Source organism: Anastrepha ludens, chromosome 3 (assembly GCF_028408465.1).
Source record: "Anastrepha ludens isolate Willacy chromosome 3, idAnaLude1.1, whole genome shotgun sequence".
In the NCBI taxonomy this organism is placed as follows: domain Eukaryota; kingdom Metazoa; phylum Arthropoda; class Insecta; order Diptera; family Tephritidae; genus Anastrepha; species Anastrepha ludens.
In genome coordinates, this window is record NC_071499.1 from 21,550,887 (window position 1) to 21,575,707 (window position 24,821).

A 24,821-nucleotide genomic window follows, 5' to 3' on the forward strand; every position below is an offset into this window, starting at 1 on the left:
GGAGAAACGGGATCCACACAAACAGCGATAACTTTAACAATTACTAATTCTTTTTTTTGAAATTTTGCTAAAGTCAAGTCGAAATTTGATGTATTAATGCTATGCTTTCATTTTTGTAAAATAAAGCAATTGACTAGCAAAGAAAAATATTGAAACTCATCATTTTTTCGAGCATCTGACTACCCCTAACCCCTTAGTAATGAAATAATAAATAAATCAAATATTGTTTCAACTATAAGTTTATATTTTGTTTTTTAATCAATTTAAAGCATGTGCTTGGAAGTTCATTACTTGTATTAAACGCAAATGAATGCGAAAAAATTCCGCCTCTAATAATAGTAGTGTCGCCAAAAGAAAAAATGTATATGAAGAGCTCGACAAATCCTATTTTTGGGTTAAAAAAAATGGAGAAATGTTTATTTCTAAAAGACGACTATATTGAAAAAAAAAATTTTGAAAAATTGGTGACTTCATTTCTAACACGGGTACTTATTGAACCGCCTTCGTATTAGTAACCGTCTAATTTTCATTTCGTGTGGTCTAGGACGAAATTTCCAAGTCTGCTTTCGTTTTTGTCTCTTTATCACTTTCAGAGAATAGCAAAGCAACTATTCACCATTTAATTTCAAAATATGAATCTAAAGTTTTGTTTTTTGTTTTTTGAAAATATTTCTGTGTCTTGCTTTAGCTTCACATCACTGCGGTAGAGAAGCTTCAAAGTCAATATTGTATTGGGTCTCTTCAAACATTTCACATTCGATGCATCATGGCGAGAATGTTTATATGTATATGTATGTATATATATAGCACATACGAGTACATACTCTATATACACATATACACCTATGCATGCCCATAAGGTATCCCTTAAGCAAATAACAGTAAAACATAAGTAAATGAAAATAGTGCCTTTAATTTAGATGAAAGCATACTCGTATGAGGCTAGCAAATACAAAAAAGCAAAGCATATTCATACATATTTACATGAATAAAAACTATATATACATACATGTATGTATGTATGCGCATATGATTACTACTACTACTACATACATACTAAATAGTGAATATGAGCTCATATTTCATTTCATACCTGGCGATGGTTTATACTGCGATTGGAGTACATATTTGGGACGCTCTTCGCCGGCAATGATTTCTTTCTGAGTGATACGACGTTCGGGTGAACTGGTGTGCAATGGCAACAGTGCAACGGCTGACACGCCGAGCGGTGTGAGCTCCTCTTGGCATTGTGGTGAAGTGCATTCTACAATACGATACGATACGAGCAAAAATGAATAGATGAAATCAAAAGTAGTGACACAATCAGTGGCTAATGCATAGCTAACGGCTAAAGCCAGTTAGAAATGAACGAGTATATGTATGTATGTATGAAATTGCTACCCAAGCGAGTTTATGTGTGTATGTGATTGCATATATGTATGTATGTGTATGTACATATGTATCTATGCATGTAAGTAATTATAATATGTGAAGGTGCAGAGCGTGTAAAAATGTCACTTTTGTATCGTACTTGGGTGATGTAAGGGACGACGTGGAGGGAGAGGGAATATATATTTTAAGCGCTGTTCCTTTTACCTACAACAATGTCAAAATGTGATATGCAACTGCAGATTTTAGATGCATATCGGCGACGCTGGCTTTGACTACCCAAATACATGCATACCTACGTGTGTATGTATGTGCTTACTAACAGTGCCCGTTGCGTTTTGTTTTTTTGTTCCTTCTTTCTTGATTCCCCCTGCATGTCTGTGCACGTGCGCAAGGCTAAATGAAAATATGGAAACGCTTGAATGAATGAGTGATTGAGTGCACACGCATTTCTATGTTTGCCCCCTTCCGAAAAACATTAAAAAATTGAAAACGAAAAAAAAACAACAACAGCCTGCTTTCCAAATCCATGCCCGAGCGGAACTCTGCTTGAAGAATTGATGACTGCCTGGGTTGGCAAGCAGTTAAGGCGTGGCAGGCAGAGTCCACTCCACTATTAGGGCAATTTCGGCAAATGATTTTCAGGGATTGGTTAGCTCGCGAGCCAAGAGTGGCGTTCGTTAAGCGCAACAGCAGTTAACTTTTACACTTTTAGGGGTAACAAAAAACAAAAAAAGAAACAAATGCTAAATTGCCAATGAAGGTATCTGCTATGGTACAATAAGTGTACCTAGCGCACACAATTCGACACACAGTACAGTGGCTTGCACAAAAGCGTAGACCTATAAATTTACTATAAAAGCGGAATTAATAGCAGCAATTCATAGTTGTCGTGTTCGATAACAACAAATTTTGTGATTGTTGGTTTTAATTTCTGTAAGTACGCGTTCGTTAACGACAAAAATTATCCATCATTCAAAAATTAAGAGTGAAACAGTGACAGTTCGTTTCAGTAGAGACGGACGTTCGCTTTGTACTGGAGATATTTTAGCCTGCAAAAATTATCGATCACTAAATGTTATGATCTTAAAGCAAGAATGATAGAAACACAATTACGCCAAAAGAGTGTGCGTGACGTCACATTAGTCTAGTTGTGCAGAATTGGCATCCCTTCGCTCTTAGCAATCAATTTAGTGCTTTTTATATCCGAAATGTGAAAATTTTTGAGTTTGTTGCTTATTTCTTTAATTATTAATTTGAAGCTACAAAAAGTGTAAGTTAAAAAAAAATCGTATAATTAAAAAAAAGACTAAAAGAGGCCACTCTTTCATTTAAAGCGTATAAAATTTGTTGTATTGAAAGTGAAAATCTAATTTTTGCTCCTTTTGTGGTTATGCAAGAATATTGGATCGCCCTTGCGACAGGCTCACTTCGAGTAATATTCAAAATTCGTCCGTTGTGATGCCATACAGGAGCAGATACCCGTCGACCTCATGGTCCGGGAGCGAATGGATGCGTGGGACTCCAAGAAGAAACACGTCATCACTAACTTCTCAGAACGGAGATACCAAACCATGCTGCGGTGGCAAAGCCGTTGGGACACTGAACCGAGTGGCAGATGGACGGCGAAACTTATTCCATCAAATGACAAATAGGTCCAAAGGAACTTCGGGGAAGTGAACTACTTCTTAACTCAGTTCCTCTCGGACTACGGTTACTTCCGGAGATACCTATACCGCATGGACAAGGTAACCGATTCCAAGTGCATATACTGCGAAGCGATGAGCGATGACGCTGAACACACATTGTTTAGTTGTAATAGATGGCTCGCAGAAAGAAATGCTCTGAGGGAGCAGATTGGCGGCATCGCACCAAGCAACATAATCAGCAAAATGCTCGAATGCGAGGACAGCTGGAACGCGGTAAAGAAATACATCGAGAACGTACTACGGGAAAAAAGGATTGACACAGTACAACAAAACGAAGCCGGACAGATAGAGACACAAGAAGACGAGCTATAGCATGAAAGCTGGCTACAAATATGGTGGACCCAGACTTGGGTGAATAGAATTGGTCCTTTATGGATGCCGTTCTGGGCCCTATCGAAAGCAGTTCCGGGGAGGGTGTCTCCGCAGAAGGAGAGGAGGGATCGTTTTAGTGGCCACACCACACGTCGCAGTAGACGACGGTCGCTGTAAGTGCGAAGCATTTTGAATCCTACCTCACCCAGCCGAGAAGAAGGAGCTGAGATCTTTTCAGCTCGTCCTCCAGGCAGCTTCTGCACAATGGACTTCCCAAGTCTCACCGCATGGACACCTAACGGACAATGCCCGGTAAAGATACTTACCAAATTCGAGAGCTGCAGCTTTGTACGCCTTAGAAGTTCCCTCGAATACCCCCGATCTACCAGTGGACAGAAAAATCTTGCGACTTTGCATGTGTATATATATATATATATAATTGGCGCTTGCACCCTTATTGGGTGTTTGGCCGAGCTCCTCCAATTGGGCTAGGGTGATGTCACGAAAATCAGCTGATATTGTCAAATTTACTCACAGCAAAGTAACGGGACCACGATAGGCGCCATCTCATTGTTCTCTACATCGTGAATTTTAACGATAATTGGAAGTACAGGTACGGTGACGACGAATTATTAAGACTAAGCGCGTGAACAAAGACAATTAATACAATTATTGTTTTTTTATGAGTTTTTTCATAGCAGAAATACACTCGGAGGTTTGCTATTATCTGTTGAATGGCGGGGGTCTTGATGTTTTTCCACAAATGAAGGGACCTACAGTTTCAAGCCGACTCCGAACGGCGGATATTTTTTATGAGAAGCCTTTTCATGCCAGAAATACTCTCGGAGTCGGAGGTTTGTCATTGCCTGCCGAGGAACGACCACCATTAGAACTGGCGGCCGCCGTAGCGCCTATTACATATATATACATATACTATATACCACCTAAATGTATTCTATGGCCGAAAAAATGAAGCAGCTATTTCTTTTTTCTAATTAATATTTAGCCATATCATCTACACTTTCAAAGTATCACTGAATTCTCATGACTCTTTAATGCACTTTGCTGTAAATTTGGGATAACATTTTTACGTATCGATATTATTTAATCCTGGCTTTTAATTTATCTGCATAAAGGTCTAAAAAATTATAGCAAACATAAAAAAAAAACGAGACACACATTTTTATTTTTCTAATTTTCAACATTCTTTTAATTTCGGGGAGTTTTCAACGTCGCTCGAAAAAATTCTTAAATTTTTTTCTTAAATAAAGCATAATTAATAAAGCATTAATAAGCGAAACTAAATTGATGGTCCTTCTAATGTAGACATATATAAATAATATGTGCACACTCTTTTGAAACGCACTGTACTTCGCTGACGATTCGTAAAGGTCGAAATACAATGAAGCGTAACGTCGTAGCATGTGCCTCACCCTTACCGACTACAAGCAAACTTTTGCAAATATATTTACATTTGCACTCCCTGCAGTAAATCGAACTGCATAAATGAGAATTAGTGCAGGACTGGTCCATTTTGGGAGAGTATGTGAAATTGTTGAAGTGCCACTCTGGCACTCCCCAAATAACACTAAAGCGCCGCTTTGATGCCTTTATGAGATCTCCAAGATATCTACAGCCAACCAGAGTTGTTGATATAATGGAGAAGGTTGGTGGGCCGTGGTCCGCTCTAGGCTGTCGAAGAAAGGAACGCCCAGTCATCTTAATCATCTAGCTGGCAAGCTCGTACATTTACAGAGAAACTGCTCAACGGTCTCCTACTCTTAAAGGTCTCCACAGCTTCTGCAATAGAGATTAAATGGTAAACCCAGCTTTTCTGCTACAAATGAATGGCATGGAGTCCCCAGGACTATCTGCGTTCTGCGTCTAATGTATTGGGAAAGTAAATATCTGTGGAATTTTTAAAATGCAATTTATTTGAATTTAGCAGTTATTGCTTTTTCTTCAAAAAATTATGAGCTTTCAGTAAAAATTTCGATATTTTTATTCTTTTTTCTTCAAACCCAGCTCGCTTAATAAAACCAAGCTGAGCGTATGTGTCTTTTTTGCGCCCGCAACCGTCCGAGATATCTAATCCTTCTTCATTCGAAAAGAAGGTGCGTTGGAGTTTCCGGAGATTGGTCACAGAAACGACAGGTGTCCTTGGACCATATCCCAAGCCTATGCAGATGGCTGCGTAATTTGCAGTGAGAATGTGAGAATGCCCAAGTATTCTCAATTTATCCTTGGATAGGGTTATGAGTTACCTGAATCCCTTTTGATTATATCACCCAGTAAGGACAGGCTTAGCCCTATAGTTTAGTGCCAGCTTACGTTTTGTAGCCTTATCTTTTCGCTTCCTAACTCCTACTTGATGGTGTGTTGTTCCATGGCAAGGAAGGGATCGATCGGGTTATATTAAGAACAAGACCGCTAGTTATCTAGCCAATGCATCCGCTACTTTGCTCCCAAGTATACCCCTATGTCCAGCGACCCATATGAGACGAATGCGATTGTGCATTCCTAGTAAAATTCGTTTCTCGATGTACTCAACGACTGAGCGAAAGTTAAGCGGCTTTAAATCTTTTCCGTCCTTTGGGGTTATGTCCAGGCATCGAGAAACGAAATGAGGTCTTAACCTCAAAGGACGCCAATGATTTAGGAGCCGCCTGACTGTCGCTTAGAATGGCAATTTGCTCATTCCGAAGGTTGCTATCTAAGTTGGTAGCTTCGTTGTTAGATGTTAGAAAACAAACCCGTTAGTTTTTGGACTATATAATCCAGCCTCTATGTCTTCAGATGTCTTCGATCCATCTGTATACAGTGCATTGTAAATTCTTAAAGTTGCCTTTCGAGAGCTCTCGCTCATTTTATCATTCAGTTCGATCCCGAACTTCTTCTCAAATTTAATAACCGTAGTGATATTATCCCTGGAAAACTGACTAAGTAGAAGCTGCGTTCTTAACGATTTTACGCTCTTGGATGAGAAGATTTTTCCTTTACCGAAAGTTTCCTAGTCATATTAAACAGGGTGCGCTTGGCTGATTGCTCAATAAGTATGTGAAGCGGCGTCAGCTCGAGTATCACCTCGATCACAGCTGCAGGAAAGCGAATTCGACAAAGCAAATATTTTGCAAAGTGCGGAATGGCCTCAATAAAAAGCAAAGTTAGAATTTACCGACCACTTCGCAAATGGGCCGCAAATCTCTTGCTTATAGTCGAAAATCAGACAAGGAAAATCGAAAGAAGACAAAGAAGAACTTGAGGAAGGCTTCACGATTCGCGCTACTTCAGCGTCTACTCAAAAAAGAGGGCACATAGGATTTTATTGTTGCTTTGAGAACAGTTTTTTCAAATCTTACGAGCGCTCATAAACTAAGAAAAGTGCTTGAAAATGGATCCAATGAAAATCACTCCTGCATATAAATTTGAGGTAAACGGTAAGGATTAGAAAATTTGGTACCCTTATAAGATCTGTCATTTCGAATTCCAAAAATCAGATATCAGATTCCAAATCAGCGCCCTCAAATCCCTTCACGCACCAAGTTTCAAAGCAATTTGTTTACTTCTCGACTTTTGTCCAGCAAACAGTAGTCGCCAGACCGAAATGCATTAATTGAATAGTCCTGCCACGTGAGACGCAATAACTCAGCTTCTATTGAACCAAATGGTTGATGGATTGTAGCATCAAAAGGCCTGCAGCTGGTGCTACTGGTTGCTGTGGTACGACGGCAGTTCGGGAGCTCTTGTGACAGACTTTGTATCTATTATTGGCTGTGAGCATCGTTCCGAAATTCCACTTTCAAAATGCAATGGTGGCGCATCTGAGAACAAAACTGTGACGCTCAGCATAGATTTTGAATTAGTTTAGGGCCACTCCCTGAGTGGTTAGTGTAAAACTAGTCTCTTTATGAGGCACCTCCGATTTGTGGTAAGAAAATGTATTGGCGACTGTACAGTTGGTCTCCGTACTCCTGCAAATCCCATGCCTTTTGTTAGACTTTACTGCTATGCGCAAATCATAAATCAATCAATTAGCAATCATCGATTTGTGTATTTAATAATCAAAGCGTAACAATGACGCTGCGCAAATCCATTCATGTCAATCAACTAAAATTAACTGCACCAAAATTTGTGTGGGTTTTCGTTTTTTTTTTTTCTATGCATTTATTTTTCACTTATTAATTCTTGTTGTTTTTTTGGTTTCCTATAGAAACGCGCAAGGTCAAATCGAGATAACCAGCATGGCGTTGCATGTGAGCACACACACATACATGCAATATATGTAGTAGATATGTATGCAGTTAGGCACATAAATAGTATAAGTTCATGGCTGTTAAGCGAAAATTTCCCATTGTTAAATTTGCACCGCCAAAGGCAGCTCTCCTTGTACGCCCAAAAATATGCAGCCTGAGTGAAACTGATGTTAAGCCTGTGTGCGTTTGTATATTCAAGGAGTGCCAAAAAATCATCCATCATAATTTCGCCTGAAATAAATACTACTACTGAATCTTGAACCACTGACGCTTTCAATAACTTCTTTTGATTGCCTACAGATAATTTCACAAATACAAATAAACTGCTTCCAGCTGCTCCTCGCACAAGGCGAATCCGTACAAAGTGAAGTCACTGGAGCAAAAACAGTATTTACATGCATTTTGTTATTACCAATTTGTGCTTTGAATGTCAAAATTTAAATCGGAATGTAAACAAACAAAAAACCAGGGACATGATTCGATCACATCAGTGCACGTACCACTCGCCACTAAAACAAGCACATTTCGTATTATGGCATATGTATGTGAACGAGTGCTGAACATAATCGCTTGATCAAACTGTCATTCGAACACCGACAGCCGCCCGTAAACGATCGAATTTAACCAAATATGTAAGTAAATTGTAAAAATATATAATTAAATATGGTTTTTGCAATAAATTTATTGTAGGACGAATTTTAATAAACTCAACCCCACCTAAAAAGATGTCAGATGTGCCAAAGTATATAAGTATAGCCAACAACCCTAGCTTGGCAAAAAATAGTCTGCCGAATACCGCAGAGGTGTGACAAACAGACCTTGGGAGGAGCTAGCAAAAAACTAAATACTACTGGGCCCCCAGTCAAAGATGCCAAGATGTCGAGGAAGGTGTGCATATAAATGGGATACAATATTTTCGAAAGTGAAAAGTTATTCTTGGTTTTATGGGTTTTTGCTGTTTAGAAATATCAGACTATAAAAAGCTTTCCTTCACCAAAGCACCCAAACAGCGGACAGGTGGAGGACACTTTAGCCACATCAGCACGGTTTCCGACGAGTGCATAGCACCACCACTGCACTCACCGCCATATACGCCCAGATAAACCGCGGGCTTAACCAAAACCGTCCCTGCGAGAGGGCTGTCCTAGTAGCCTTGGACCTGAAGAAGGCTTTCGACACAGTCAGCCACTCAAAGCTACTAGATGACATTATGGAATCGACACTCCCGCCTGGGCTGAATTGGTGGTCCACAAACTACCTGAGCGGTCGTCATTCGACAGTGATCTTTCGAGACCAAACATCAAAGCAGAGGAAGATTAAGCAAGGTGTATCGTAGGGTGGTGTCCTTTCACCTTTGCTGTACAACTTCTACATCTCGAAACTCCCCAAACACCAGAGAGGGAGACTCCCCTGGTCTCATACGCTGACGACTGCACGATAATGGCGTCAGGCAATGATATCGATGGCCTTTGTTTGAAAGTGAACAACTATCTCACTGACCTTTCTCGCTTTTTCACTGCGAGGAATCTACAACTTTCCCCCACTAAATCCACGGCGACCACCTTTACCACCTGGACAGAGGAGGTCAAACTGCCTCTCAAGGTAAAAGTCGATGGCACACCAATCCCGACAGGAAACAATCCCAGAATTTTGGGTGTGAACTTTGACAGTTTGCTCTCCTTCTCCGCGCACACTACCGCTATTGGCACTTAAGTCCAAAATCGCAACAAGGTCCTCAAATCGCTTGCCGGCAGCACTTGGGGCAAAGGCAAAGAATTGTTGCTATCGACATTTAAGGCAATAGGCCAGCCTGTTCTAAAGTATCCTGCGTCTGTCTGGTCGCCTGGAACTAGTGGCACGCAGTGGATAAAGCTACGACATGCCAAAATACTGCCATTCGCACAGCGACCGTTTGCCTCCTGATGTCCCCCATTCAGCACCTTCACAAAGAGGCACAGATGCTCCCGGTAATGGAGCACAACAAACTGCTCAACAAGCAGTTCCTGTTAGGGTGCAACCGCAGGTTTTACCCTTGCAGATAACTACTTGAGACAGAGCCGCCTCCTAGGAACGTCAGGAGACACCTTTTAACCTACGCCGACGAGATCCAGGACAACACTGACAAAAATCTACTGGACCAGACAATATTTAGGCAGTCATTAAACGACATTCAGCGGGAGACCGTCACCACCATCTTAAGCTCCCGTCCAATGAATGCCGTAATCGGAATCCAACCACCACCTATTACAGATGAATAGCTCCAGCTTCCTCGTGAGACACGCGTACCACTGGCACAATTACGTTCTGGATACTGGAGCTGGTTAAACTCCTACTTGTCCAGAATTGACTCCGACATACCAAACATATATCCGGCATGTGAAGGTACCCCGCACGACACTTCCTTTTCACATGCCCTTTAAAACCTACCCACCCTTTAAAACCGGGCCCACCTTTAGATGAGCCAGACGGAGACGACTGGTGATATACCCTTCACTGACGAGGCTTCTATTACTGTTAAAACAACAACAAAAGGACCCTTTAGTGAAAGGGTAATTGGTGCCAGTGAATAGATGACAATCAAGGCAGCTGTACTTGAGGCTTGCGTAGAGAGAATTAAAAATGTACTCGTACCAACATTTGGAAGTTCGTCAATTATGTAAGCGCCAAACTACGCAAATACCATCAGCTATGACGAGGAGGCAAACTCTTGTCATGGACGTCAGCATACACTGCTGTTAGCACCAAAACTCCACCAAGGAAAAGAAGTGGGCATGATGAGAAGCTATCGTTTCTCCAACAAGTGCAGAGAGAATGCTGACAATAAAAGAGGAGAAGCATCGCATTCAATAGGCAACGCACGAAATTCATTTCGAAATAAAAATACTTCAATTTGATGCCCTACGCGCCAACTTAACGAAATTTGTACCTGTAAATTTGAGTTTTCCTGTGAGAACAAAGACGGCGATCTGGTGCATACATCAGCTCCTGTGCAAAATATGATCGGATGACAGCATGCCTGCCGATTGGAATTTAAGTGTGCTCTGCCCAATCCATAAGAAGGACGATCCTGCAATCTGTCCGAATTACCGCGGGATTAGTCTTATAAATATCGCCTATAAGGTTCTAGCGAGCGTATTGTGTGAAAGGCTGACGCCCACTACGCACCAACTGATTGGACCTTATCAGTGTGGTTTTAGACCTGGGAAGTCCACCATCGACCAGATATTCACAATACGCTAAGTCTTGGAAAATACTCATGAAGCGAGAATCGATGTTGGAGAGGATCGTGCGAGCCACAGAACTTAATCGCTCAGGCACAGTTTTTTTTTAAAAGCGTACAAGTGTTGGTGTATGCGGATGATATTGACATCATCGGCCTTAACAATCGCGCTGTTTGTTCTGCCTTCTCCAAGCTGGATAAAAAAGCAAAGCGAATGGGACTGGTGGTGAACGAGGACAAAACGAAGTACCTCATGTCATCAAGCAAACAGTCGATGCACTCTCCTATCAGCACCCACGTCTCTGTTGATAGTGATGATTTCCAGGTTGTAAGAAACTTCGTTTATCTAGGGGCCAGCATTAACACCGACAACAATGTCAGTTTCGAAATCCAACGTAGAATCCCTCTTGCCCTTTGGACTGAGAAGGCAATTGAATAGTAAAGTCCTTTCCCGACGAACAAAATTAACACTCTATAAGGCTCTCATCATGCCTATCCTAACACAGTACCGATGAGGCGTCACTTGGAGTGTTTGAGAGAAAGATTCTGCGAATTATTTTTGGACCTTTGCACGTTGGTGACGACCAGTATCGCAGGCGATAGAACGATAAGCTGTATGAGCTTTACGACGACATAGACATATCGCGGCGAATAAAGATCCAGAGGTTTCGTTGGCTGGGTCATCTCGTCTGAATGGATACAAACGGTCCGGCTCTGATATCAATCAATAAAATCAAAGTTTCTCAAACTTTTACCAAGCGCATGCGTCTTATGTGACTATTTACACTCAAACTACTGAGTCGATCTGATAATCCCAGTTGGGCAAGTTTTTGTTTAAACTTTTTTTTGTCCTTGTTTACTCCTCGCGGGAGCTTAGCACCTCGACAAGACTCTTCCATGTTACACGGTTCTGTGCTGTTGTTTTTGCACCGTCCCATCAAACGCGGTATCTGCTAGTTCGCGCAGCATCGACCTTCTTCAAGTGTTTTTTGGTCGACCGCGACCTCTGCTCCCTTGCGGGTTCCAGTCAAGCGCCATCCTCGTGATGCTACCTGGTGGTTTTCTCAGTGTGTGACCTATCCAGCACCACTTTCTGTGTTTGATTTGCCTAAGAAGCTGGTTCCTCGTTCGTTAATCTCCACAGTGCGTCGTTACTGATGATTGTTTAATTTTCTATTATTTTGCTTAGGTGAAATTTCCGCTGCGAAACATTCAATCAAGCGCAAAAGGCGCAGACAAATTCGGTTATCACAACACGCAGCCAACGGGCAAAATAAAATCTTAATTAAAATAGGCAAACTGTATACAGTTGACCTGCAATCACGTCACAAAAACAAAAAATAATAATCAAAATAAATTATTCTCCCCATAACGGAATGCCATTATAACAAAATCACACATTCATTTACTACCGGCACTGCGCTGCTTTATGAGTGAAAACACAAAAAATCAACAAACCACATAATTTTCGATTAATTAAAATACCAACCAACTGGTGCATTCACCTCCGCCAGTCGACGGTTGACAGCAGGCGGTCTGCATTTCGCAGTCGTAGGAAGTGCAGCCGCCCGTGCGCACAACTGCAGGTGTGGGCGAATCAACAGACGCAGCTAACACAGACTAATCACAGAGGAGTCGCTGCGACTCTATGCTGCTGATCTCAACCCCGCTGACACAGCCGAGCGCCGCATAGCCAACCAGCACTGCAACGTAAATTGCCAACAGAATCGGCTGCGAGTAGTCAGACTAATTGCATTGTCACTGTAGGTTTCTAATTTAACCGCATACCTACTTCCATTACACGACCCCAAACCCTCCCCCCACGCTCTTTGCCCAGCACTCAACTGGTGCCCTGGTGCTCGTGTGCATAACATCCGGTGATTTTCGACGACAGAGACACGTTTCAGTTTACAGGTGTTTGTGCCCCCGCCCCACAACAGCAACAAAGGCAATACGAAAAACGATAAGCAAATACGAGCACAAAGTGGTTAGATGGTATTTACCTGTATCCTGGAGTTGCTTGGCCGCACACTCGGCGCATTCGGCGCACTCAGTGCAAACGCCTAACGAGTCATCGTCGGGTGAATGCTGCTGTTGTTGTTGCTGCTGCTGCTGCTGTAATTGTTGGTGGTGTTGTTGCGCCTGATGTGCTACTTGCTGCTGCTGCTGTTGTTGTTGTTGGTGTTGCTGATGCTGCTGCTGTTGGTGCTGGCTAAGTGCTGCACTTCCCACTGGTGGCGGCGGCGGCGGAATTTGATTATTATTGCGTGCAGCCAGCATAGCGGCCCGCTGCTGCTGCAACCTCTGTATGACCTGCAGCTGTTGGATGTGTTGGGCGCCGAAGATGTGACCGCTTAGCGCGCCGCCGAGGGTATTCTTTAAGCCATTGTCCTTGTAACCATCAGGAGGACTCAGAGCGGCCTCATCGACAAATTCTATGGGTGGCGCGAATTTGGGACTCTGCGAAAAAGAAAGAAACAAAAAAAATTGAGAATGAGAATGTGTGTGTGTGTGTTAGGGGAGCGAAAAGGGGATTCATTTGAGAAGGATATTATCAAAATTTACTACATGCATACATACATACACACATGTATGCGCACATATGTAAGTACTCGCTGAGCGGCAGAGATTTAGTTACTAATTGGCGTATATGTTTTAGGCAGTTATCTGCATACACATACAGATGTACGCATACATACAGCCATGGACAGTAAGTTAAGTTTTTAGTAGGAACTCTGATTTGATCAAATAAATTTGTTTGTTTACATTTATATAACATTTATGCGAGGAATTTACCGTTATTTTTCTATGGAATTTTTTGCGTTCTATTTTATTTATGCTTTTTGCTGTTTTGAAGTGGGCACAAAAATAGCACATTTTAACCTGTGCAGCGGAGAGTAAAACTTTAATATTGTTTCAGCGATTTTTAGTATAATTTTTTGTTTCTTAAATAAAATTTTAAAATAATTACTAAAAATGGGACGTGGAAAACATTGCACGCCGGAGAAAAGAGCTCTTATGCTATGCAGAAATAGCTGTAATGATGATGTGCTCTCGCAAAATGGTTTATAATGATCTTAAGTTAAGAAAAATTCATCCTATCTAAGCAAACGGAAAGAAAACCAAAGCCGCAAAAATTGATGTTAATGTGGATAGAGCTATAATACGCAAGAGCAAAGCAGATCCTTTTAAGTCGGTACGGCAAATAATGCTTGAAATAAACCAAGAATCTGGTCTACAGGTGTCCAGAAAGCTTGTAGGAAGGCGACTTAACGAAGCTCAGCTGTTTGCCCGCATAAGCAGAAAAAAACCACTACTCTCAAAAAGACATATCAAACACCGACTTGCCTTTGCAAAAGCCCACAAAGACAAATCTATTCAGTTTTGGAAAAACGTACTTTGGACCGACGAAATCAAAATAAATAGGATGGCACCAAAAAATCAAGCGCTAAATCCTAGTTTCACAAAACAAAAACCATTAAACACGGCGGCGAAAGCATCATGGAAGCTTTTTCCTGGCATGGTGTTGGCCCGATTGTTCACGTGGTTGGTAAAATAGATAGATTTCAGTATCTGGATATACTCCAGAATAAAATGGAGCCATTTGTTTTGAGTTTATGTCATTAAATTGGACATTTATGCAGGACAATGATCCAAATCATACTGCAAAGACAGTGAAGCTATGGCTCAGAAGAGAAAAAATAATGTACTGAATTGGTCGGCGCAGAGCGCTGATCTCAATCCAATAGAAAATTTGTGGAATGACGTTAAGGTCAAAATCGCTAACAAAATTTTTTTAAATTTTGATGATTTGTGGGCCGCAGTTGAAGAGGTTTGGTACGCGATTCCAAAGGAAAGATGCCACAAGCTTGTATAGGGTTATTCAATAGGTGCGCTTCAACTTTTTTCCGATAGGGAGGGCGAACGACGCAATATTTTTTATTTTTCGCTTGTCATTTGTAAGCTTCATTAGTATACATTTCATCATGCAACGCTACACACTTGAGCAACGATTGCAAATTATGCAAATTTTTTATGAAAATAATCGTTCTGTTGCTGCTACTTTAAGAGCATTACGGCCATTTTACGGTCCATTTAACAAGCCACCCCGTTTTGGGGTTATGTGAAGTCATTGGTCTACAGTAACAAGCCGGCGACGATTTGTGAGCTCAGAGCCAATATTGAACGCGAAATTGCTGGAATTTCGGCCGATTTATGCAAAAGAGTGGTCGAAAATTGGGTTCAACGATTGGACTTCGTAAAACGTGCACGCGGTGGTCATGCAAAAGAAATCGAATTTCATTCTTAAATGTATATGTTCAAACTCGATAATAAAAAAAAAAATTAGTTAAAAAAGTCAAACCGTTTGTGTTTTATTCAAAAAAGTTTAAAAGTTGAAGCGTTCTTACTGAAAACCCCTATAGAAAGCATGGAGCGACGGCTTGAAGAAGTAATCAGAAACGATGGATATAGTACAAAATACTAATTTGGTAAAACAATATTGTTACTTAACTATCTGATTTGTTTACTATTTTGGCTTTTATTTAGAATTTTTTAGGATGTGCTATTTATGTGTCCAGGAGGTTTCGTGAGTTATCAACGTTCTCGTAAATTAAATCAGAACTGAAATTTCTTTTAAACATTTTTTTGTTTTAAAGTAGAAGTAAATAAGTTTTGTAGCATACTTATATTTTATAATTTATTAATGTATTTATTTCCATATGGCAATACCTTCAAATTGTTAAGATTTAATTTAAAGTTTTCTTATATGGCAATGCCCTAAAATTGTAATGACCACTAGAAGTCTTTTTTCAAACTCTAAATTTGAATTTTCTAATAGGATCGATTTTGCCTATAAAAAGCCTGCGCGCTTTTGGAAAGGACACACATTCCGTTTGGTAATGGGCGATGAGCAGAGCTTAGGTGCTTGCCAATAACTACCTTTGTAGTGGCTGGCCGCTGCAAAACAGATGTTGCTCTTGCTCGTGCAGCTTAGCTTACTAAACGGTTTTGTTTTCCGGAGTTTTTATTACAATTAAAAATACGAGAGATATATTTTACGAAAAAAGAAACACAACGTTGTAAGTTTTAAATAATAAAAGAAATACAACGTTACAGTTTTTTATTTTTTATGTTGTTTTTCCCCCAATAAAAAATAATTATTTAAAAACATATTCAACTCTTGGCTTTCAAAGTCTAAATGTGTTATTTATATGACCATGGCTGTAAATATATATGTTATAAATTAAATTGAATAAATTAAGCTAATGGACGTTTGTTTGAAATTATCGAAACGAAAAAAACACTAAGTTTTTTGCAGTTATGCAGTATTATTAAGTTATTTAATATAATAAAAAAACATTAAATTTTTTTCATAATAAGAAGGCATTATAATTTTGTATAATAAAAAAGGATTGTAATTTTTTATAATAAAAAAAAAATTAAAATTTTATTATAGTAAAAAAATTAAAATGGAGGATGGTTCCATGTGTAGAAGTCCACGCAAGTGGGGAAAGTTACTGATCGCCATTCACTTGGGAATGGCCAGGACGATTCTTCTGCATATGGTTCAAGCAGCTCACAACGGCCGGGATTAGCCCACGTATCCTCTGGGTAGCTTCCGAACACCCGTTCGGGAGTGAGCTAACGTGAGAAGGCGAAACATTCCAGGATAGCTGGTTGTGCGTTGGGTTTGGGACCCGCCACTTAAAAATCCCCCCCCAATGAAAAGTTTGAAAAAGCCTCGGATGAGACCTCCCTATGCTGATGACGACCCCTGCAAACGAAATAAGGAATATGATTTGAGGGCATGCACCTGGAATGTCCGGTCCCTTAATGGGGAAGGTGCCTCTGCCCGGCTGGTTGATGTCCTCGTGAGAGTAAAGGCTGACATCACTGCCATCCAAGAGATGCGATGGACGGGGCAAGGTAAGAAAACCATAGGACCTTGCGACGTCTACTACAGCTGCCATGTAAAGGAGCGCAAATTCGGTGTCGGATTTGTTGTGGGAGAGAGACTTCGTCGCCAAGTACTGTCGTTCACTCCGGTGGACGAGCGTCTCGCAACAATCCGCATCAAAGCCCGTTTTTTTAACATATCGCTAATTTGCGCCCACGCCCCGACGGAAGAGAAGGACGATGCGACCAAAGATTCTTTCTATGAGCGCCTGGAACGCTCCTATGAGCGCTGCCCCCGCCACGACATAAAAATCGTGCTTGGCGACTTCAACGCCAGGGTGGGCAAGGAGGGAATTTTTGGTCCCACAGTCGGAAAATTCAGCCTGCACAACGAAACATCCGGTAACGGACAGAGGCTGATCGACTTCGCCGGGGCCCGAAACATGGTAGTCTGCAGCACCAGATTCCAGCATAAGAAGATTCACCAAGCCACCTGGCTGTCTCCTGATCGAAAAACACGAAACCAGATCGATCATGTTGTGATAGATGGAAGACACGCTTCTAGTGTATTAGATGTACGTACGATCCGAGGACCCAACATCGACTCGGATCACTACCTTGTTGCAGCCAAACTGCGCACACGCCTCTGTGCAGCAAAAAACGTGCATCTACCTACGCAAAGAATGTTCGACATCGAAAAGCTGCAATCACAACAGACAGCCAGAAGATTCGCCACTCGACTCTCACTCCTGCTCTCAGAGAGTACTGCCCAACAAACCGGCATCCACGAACAATGGAGCAACATTTCTCGTTCTCTACGTACCGCCGCCGAAGAAGAAATCGGATTCCGGCGAGCCCGAAAAAACAATTGGTACGACGAGGAATGTCATGCTGCCGCAGAAAGAAAGGATGCCGCCTATAGAGCCACGCTGCGATCGGGCGCAACGCGAGCCATGTGGGATCGCTACAGAGAGCTGAAAAAGGAAGAGAGACGTATTATCCGAAAGAAGAAACGAGAGGCCGAAATACGTGAGTGCGAAGAGCTTGAGATGCTGGCCAACAGGAACAACGCCCGAAAATTCTACCAGAAAGTTCGGCGGCTTACAGAAGGTTTTAAGACCGGGGCGTTTTCCTGTAAGAACAAAGACGGCGAACTGGTGACTGACGTACAGAGCAATCTTAAATTATGGAGGGAACACTTCTCGAACTTATTAAACAGTGACAGCTGCGCATGTCACCGAGAAAGTGAAGATCCCGATACCCCAATCGTTGACGACGGAATTGTCGTTCCGCTGCCCGATCATGACGAGGTGAGAATAGCGATCACGCGGCTAAAGAACAACAAAGCCGCGGGCGCCGACGGACTGCCGGGTGAGCTATTCAAACATGGCGGCGAGGAGCTGGTAAGGTGCATGCATCAGCTTCTATGCAAAATATGGTCGGATGAAAGCATGCCTGCCGATTGGAATTTAAGTGTACTCTGCCCAATCCATAAGAAGGGCGATCCTGCAATTTGTGCCAATTACCGCGGGATTAGTCTTCTAAATATCGCCTATAAGGTTCTAGCGAGCGTATTGTGTGAAAGGCTGAAGCCCACCGTCAACCAACTGATTGGGCCTTATCAGTGTGGCTTTAGACCTGGAAGGTCTACCATCGACCAAATATTCTCAATACGCCAAATCTTGGAAAAGACCCATGAAAGGAGAATCGACACACACCATCTTTTCGTCGACTTCAAAGCTGCATTCGACAGTACGGAAAGGAGTTACCTGTATGCCGCGATGTCTGAATTTGGTATCCCCGCAAAACTAATACGGCTATGTAAGATGACGTTGCTCAACACCAGCAGCGCCGTCAGAATTGGGAATGACCTCTCCGAGCCGTTTGATACCAAACGAGGTTTCAGACAGGGTGACTCGCTGTCGTGTGACTTCTTTAACCTGATGTTGGAGAGCATCGTACGAGCCGCAGAACTTAATCGCTCAGGCACAATTTTTTATAAGAGCGTACAATTGTTGGCGTATGCCGATGATATTGACATCATCGGCCTTAACAACCGCGCTGTTAGTTCTGCCTTCTCCAAACTGGACAAAGAGGCAAAGCGAATGGGTCTGGTGGTGAACGAGGACAAAACGAAGTACCTCCTGTCTTCAAACAAACAGTCGGCGCACTCGCGTATCGGCACCCACGTCACTGTAGACAGTTATAATTTCGAGGTTGTAAAAGACTTCGTCTATTTAGGAACCAGCATTAACACCGATAACAATGTCAGCCTTGAAATTCAACGTAGAATCTCTCTTGCCAACAAGTGCTACTTTGGACTAAGTAGGCAACTGAGCAGTAAAGTCCTCTCTCGACGAACAAAACTAACACTCTACAAGACTCTCATCATGCCCGTCCTAACGTATGGCGCAGAAGCGTGGACGATGACAACATCCGATGAAGCGACGCTTGGAGTGTTCGAGAGAAAGATTCTGCGTAAGATTTTTGGACCTTTGCACGTTGGCAATGGCGAATATCGTAGACGATGGAACGATGAGCTGTATGAGCTTTACGACGACATAGACATAGCGCAGCGAATAAAGATCCAGCGGCTACGTTGGCTGGGTCATGTCGTCCGAATGGATACAAACGCTCCGGCTTTGAAAGTATTCGATGCGGTACCAGCTGGTGGTAGCAGAGGAAGGGGGCGGCCTCCTCTGCGTTGGAAAGATCAGGTGGAGAAGGACTTGGCTTCACTTGGTGTGTCCAACTGGCGCCGGTTAGCACGAGAAAGAAACGACTGGCGCGCTTTGCTAAACTCGGCCAAAATCGCGTAAGCGGTTATAGCGCCAATTAAGAAGAAGAAGAAAAAAATTAAAATTGTATTATTTTGTGAAGAAAACGTGTTCATCAAATAAATGCAAAATTTTCCTATTTCAATGTTTTCCTTTAAAAAATTCATCCTTACATTTTAGTTTTTTTTGCTAGAGTGGAGCCATTTGAAATGCGCCATTTAAAATGAAGCTCATGTAAATTAATAGAAACTTAATCAGATTAAGAATAACATGTTTTTTATGGAATATATGATAAATTAAAAAAAAAATAAACTTTCAATTAATATTTTAATTTCATATTTTGTTTCCTTTTTACTAAAGAAGCGCCATTTAAGTTACAGCGATGATATTCATTAGCTTAATAAGCTGGTTGTAGATTAAAAAAATTTAATCGCTTTGTGCATACATTTTTTTATGAAAAACCTGACCATTCCAAAAATTAGAATCAACTTTTAATTTCAATATTTTTTTTGCTCAAAAATTGTGATTATTTTTTTTTTTTGCTCAGAAATTTTAAATAAAAGCCAAAATATTGACGAAAACTGTTACAGATTAAAAGTTTTTTTTTAAGAAAGAGATTTTAGGAAACACATTTTTATTTATCTATAAACAATGGTCGAATTCTCAGCTGTAGTAAAGCCAACATTACTCTACGGTGCTCTAGTATGGTGGTCTGCATTGAGAGAAAAGACACACAAAACACCTATGGAAAGTATTCAACGTCTTGGTACACTTTGCACAACAGGGGTAATTAAAACCACTCCTACGGCAGCACTTGACACAATACTCAACCTACAGCACCTAGATTTGCCGCTAGACTTAAGGCAACGGGGGAATTTACCTGTAACATATTCGGGCATAGCTCCATAGGCATAAGTTATCGGACTAATACGGACTCTATGACTCCGAAATGCAATTGGGTGAAGAAATTCCGAACAACATTAGAAGAAGAGGGATGGAAAAAAGGAATGAGACCTAACCCAAATACTCTTAATATATTTACTGATGGCTCGAAAAAATTAGACGGAGCAGGGACAGGGATCTATTGCGCTGAGCTAGGCATCAGGCTGCCATTTAAGCTTCCTGACCACTGTAGTATCTTTCAAGCAGAAGTCTTTGCTGTAGGTAAGGCTGCGGAAATAGCATTCGCAAAGACATCAAGCAACTCCAAAATAAATATACACGTGACAACCAAGCGGCGATAAAAGCAATAAACTCATAAGAAATTTCATCTAAAAGTGTTCTAAGAAGCAGGGAAGCTATAGAGAGACCAGCCGCAGACAGACAGTTACACATCTATCGGGTACCCGGGCATAAGGGCATTGCAGGAAACGAAATTGTAGATGAGATTGACAAAAGCGCTGTTTCCATACAATTCGAACAAGAGACCGACATACTAAGACCCTTAAAAAAGATCTACAATGGCATCTTTGCTGACATGAAAGACGGACAGACAGGAGGTGGAATAATCTAGTCACTTGCAAAACCGCGAAAATCATGTGTATACAGAGTGCAGATAAATACGTCCGATTCGTACTAGCTCTTTTTGTAGAAAAGAAAGCAGAACTATTGTAGGTATGCTGACAGGTCACAATTTGTAGCGGCACACACATACAAGATAGGAGCTACGAACAACGATAGCTGCAGATTTTGCAATGACCTGGAAGAGAGGAAAACGCTAGCACACCTTCTATGTTCCTGCCCTGCATTAGCTAGAACCAAATTAAAATGCTTAGGAACTCTACAATATGAGGAGTTAGAATGCCTCTCGGGTTTATAGCTTCAGAGCTTACTTAGATACGCAAAATACACAGGCTTACCTATTACAAGAAGCCTACTGCAAAGAAACGTAAGGGTCTAGCTCCGTCTGATACCACTAAGGACCAGTAGGTCTATGTGATGGCTTTCAGCCAGCCAGGTGAACTTAACCTAACCTAAACACAATTTAATCGCTTTGTGCATACATTTTTTTATGAAAAACATGACAATTTCAAAAATAATAATCATCTTTTAATTCCAACATTTTTTTTTGGCTAAGAAATTTTAAATAAAAGCTAAAACAGCAAATAGAAACAGTGTAGACGAAAACTATCACAGATTAAAAGTTTTTTATGAAAAAGATTTTAAAGGAATTTTTTTTTTAAACATTGTTTTTTTTCTATAAACAATTCCCAATTTATATATTTCAAGCGATATGTTTCGTTGTATGAAGAAAGTGTCATAGGCAAGTCAACAGCACGGATATGGTTTGCAAAGTTCAAAAATTACGATTTTGACGTCGATGACACGTCCCGCAGTGGAAGGCCTTCTGAATTCGATGAAGAACATCTCAAATCACTTTTGAAGGAAAACGATGGCCAAACAAGTCGTGAATTCGCAGAAAAAATGAGCTGCGATCATAAAAGGTTTCTCCGTCACCATATCACCGTCATTTAATGGAATTTACCGAAAAATTGTGAGACTGGGTGTCTCAACTAAAAAAATAAAGAAATTCGCCTTCAAATTGCTTCACAGCATCTCGCCCGCCATCGCGGGTCAAAACAACGCGGTCATAATTAACGCTTTTTGTACCGAATCGTCTCGGGAGATGAGAAATGGTGCCTATACATCAATAAGAATCAAAGAAAGGAGAGGGTGGTTGCAGGAGATACGCCAAAGACGAGAGTCATAAGGAATCTTCATCCAAAGAAGGTCATGATAAGTGTTTGGGGGGAAGGGGAGGGCATGGTGCACTGGGAAATGCTCGAAAAGAATACCACGCTCAACAAGGAGCTCTACATTGCCCAGCCACACCGTGTGAATGAGGCTGTTCGACTGAAAATACTTGATCGACATGGTTAAACTATACTCCTTCAGGACAACGCCAGGCCTCATGTTGCACAAGTCGTCAAAGCCGCATTCTAAACGCTCGAACGGTAGGTCCTTCAGCATCCGCCCTATACTCCGGACCCCACACCGACCGATTACCATCTTTTACGCTCCCTGTCAGACCATATGAAGGGCGTTGACCTCGATAACAAAGAGGTCCTTAAAAATTGGCTTAACAAATTCTTTGACACCAGACCAGGCGATTTTTGGCGAAATGGCATCAACAAATTGGTCGAGAAGGCGGGAAGAGGTTATAAACAGCAACGGGAAATATATAATTGATTAACTTATTGATATATGTAATTATTGTTTTTGGTTTGAATAAAAGTCTTCGGTAAAAACGCTACGATCTTATTCCCCAACCCAATGCTTAGAAACATTTGGCGGTATTTTTCTAATTTCAATATTACAAAGTAACAGAAGCATTTTGATCAAAATGAGATAATATTATATGTAGAAACAAAAAACTAGCTTCGAAATCAATCAAACGCCAAATAATGTTCACGAACATGCAAACTTTTCTGCACATTGTAGCTCCATGCGGGAACTTGAGAACTTGAGAAGCTTTAAGGCCTCTTCTCTCTCCCTATTACGCCCTTGATGTGTGTGGGTTTCCTGCTTTGGTTGGTGTAAGTTTGAGTGATGCTTTTTGGGCTGCTGCGACCGGAAAATTAGGATTTCCTGTCAGGCAATTATAGTCGTATGAATTTTTTATGTCCTTCACTGTTAGTTCGGTTCGTGGTGGCCAATGCAGCGAGTTGGCGTCACATCGCAGCGCTATGTCGCAACGACGCAGCAGCGCAATCACAACGACGACAACAATAGCAGCAACAATGACATCGACGGCAACGACGACGACGACGACGGTAATGTAACACAACGCGCGTTGAAGTCATTGTACGACATTTTGTTCAACAAGCGCGTGGCAACAAATGCCACTCTGAAGCGCGGGAAGAGCAGAAGAGCGATGTGCAAAACTATTGTAGAAGACACACAGGCATGGGTGACATTAATACGAATCTTACACGTCTTGTGCAATGGCTAAAACGTGTTGGTCCAAACTTAGTTTTTGCGCTTGCGAGTTTGCCTTCCCTTTTATTGTTGTCCGAATACATCCATGTATGAGTACATGAAAGGGGCTGGTAATGGAAGAAGGCTTTAACGCTGCTTGCTTTGAATTGTAGTGAAATCAGTTACTCTGCCTTGCATCTCTTTTGTCATTAAATATTTAATTTATTTGCAGTTACTTGACGTGAATGATGGTGATGTTCTTAATAAATGCACCACTTACATGCTCGTACATGTTTTCAAAAATAGATACATTTATATGTATGCAGGTACTTTCGCCATTTCATAGAAGCGGCAAAGCTGTCGATTCAATAATATTATCAAGAAGGCTTAAGAAGCTGACTTTGGCCCTTCTGTTTCTTTAATCGCAGCTATTTTAGCCCAAGCGGGAAATACAACAATGAAATTTGATGGGAGGGCACCACATTCTGGTGGGAAGGCACCTACGTATGGTAGGTTTTGTGAAAAAAGTATACGTAAAGGAGCCTGATACTAAATAGCAATGGGTTGGCTTGGATTTTCTAAATTGTACCTCCCGAAAACTTGCATGCTTATGGGCGGCGCGAAGCCTGCCAACCTTTTTTATAGAAATAAATAAATAATTGGCCCTCGGGTCAAGGGCGGTGCATTCGAAACTGCCCAGGGAATGCCTTGCCTCACTTTCGATTGCCTCCGAATTTTTTGACTCAAGGCACATCTGGGTTCTTGGTCACAGCGACATTGCAAGAAACTGTGAGGCGGATGAGCTGGCCAGAGAAGGGACATATGAGGTGATTTTCCCGCCAAGGGAGAGAATTGGGATCCCCCTGACTACCTGCGGTATGCTCCTGGAAAGATGGGCTTCGCACCAACTCAGCGAGCGCTGGGCAAGTACACAAACTTGTAAGGTCGCAAAATCCTTCTGGCCACGTGTGGATCGGGGGAACTCGGGCGAGCTTCTGAGGTTGACAAAATCTCAGCTCTCGAACTTCGTGCGTGCTCTCACAGAACAGTATCCGCGAGGTATGCATGCTATGATACTTGGAATTACCTCGAGTCATTTTTGCGTCGTTGTATGGAGGATGAGGTGGAATCATTTCAGCACCTTCTCCTTAGTTGCCCTGCTCTGGTGGGGTTAAGATCTAGGCATCTTGGCTCTTACTTCTTTGCTACGCGTGCTGAATAGCTGGCGTTGACATTAAAAATTTGATGAATTTCATCAGCAGCACAAAGCAGTTGACGCAAACGCTGCACAGTCATCGTTCATAATACACACACTCCAAACGAATCCTCCTAACCATCCCACCAC

The 24,821-nt window shown here is 41.6% G+C and overlaps 1 protein-coding gene across 1 annotated transcript in view; it reads right to left on the reverse strand.

Moving 5' to 3' along the window:
• Window positions 1-24,821, reverse strand: part of LOC128856593 (uncharacterized) — a 72,539-nt gene that overhangs the window by 14,341 nt on the left and 33,377 nt on the right. Inside the window, exon 2 of the mRNA XM_054091903.1 lies at window positions 12,887-13,343. Within this exon, the coding sequence (XP_053947878.1) occupies window positions 12,887-13,343 (457 nt within the window). The remainder of the gene's footprint in view (window positions 1-12,886; window positions 13,344-24,821) is intronic.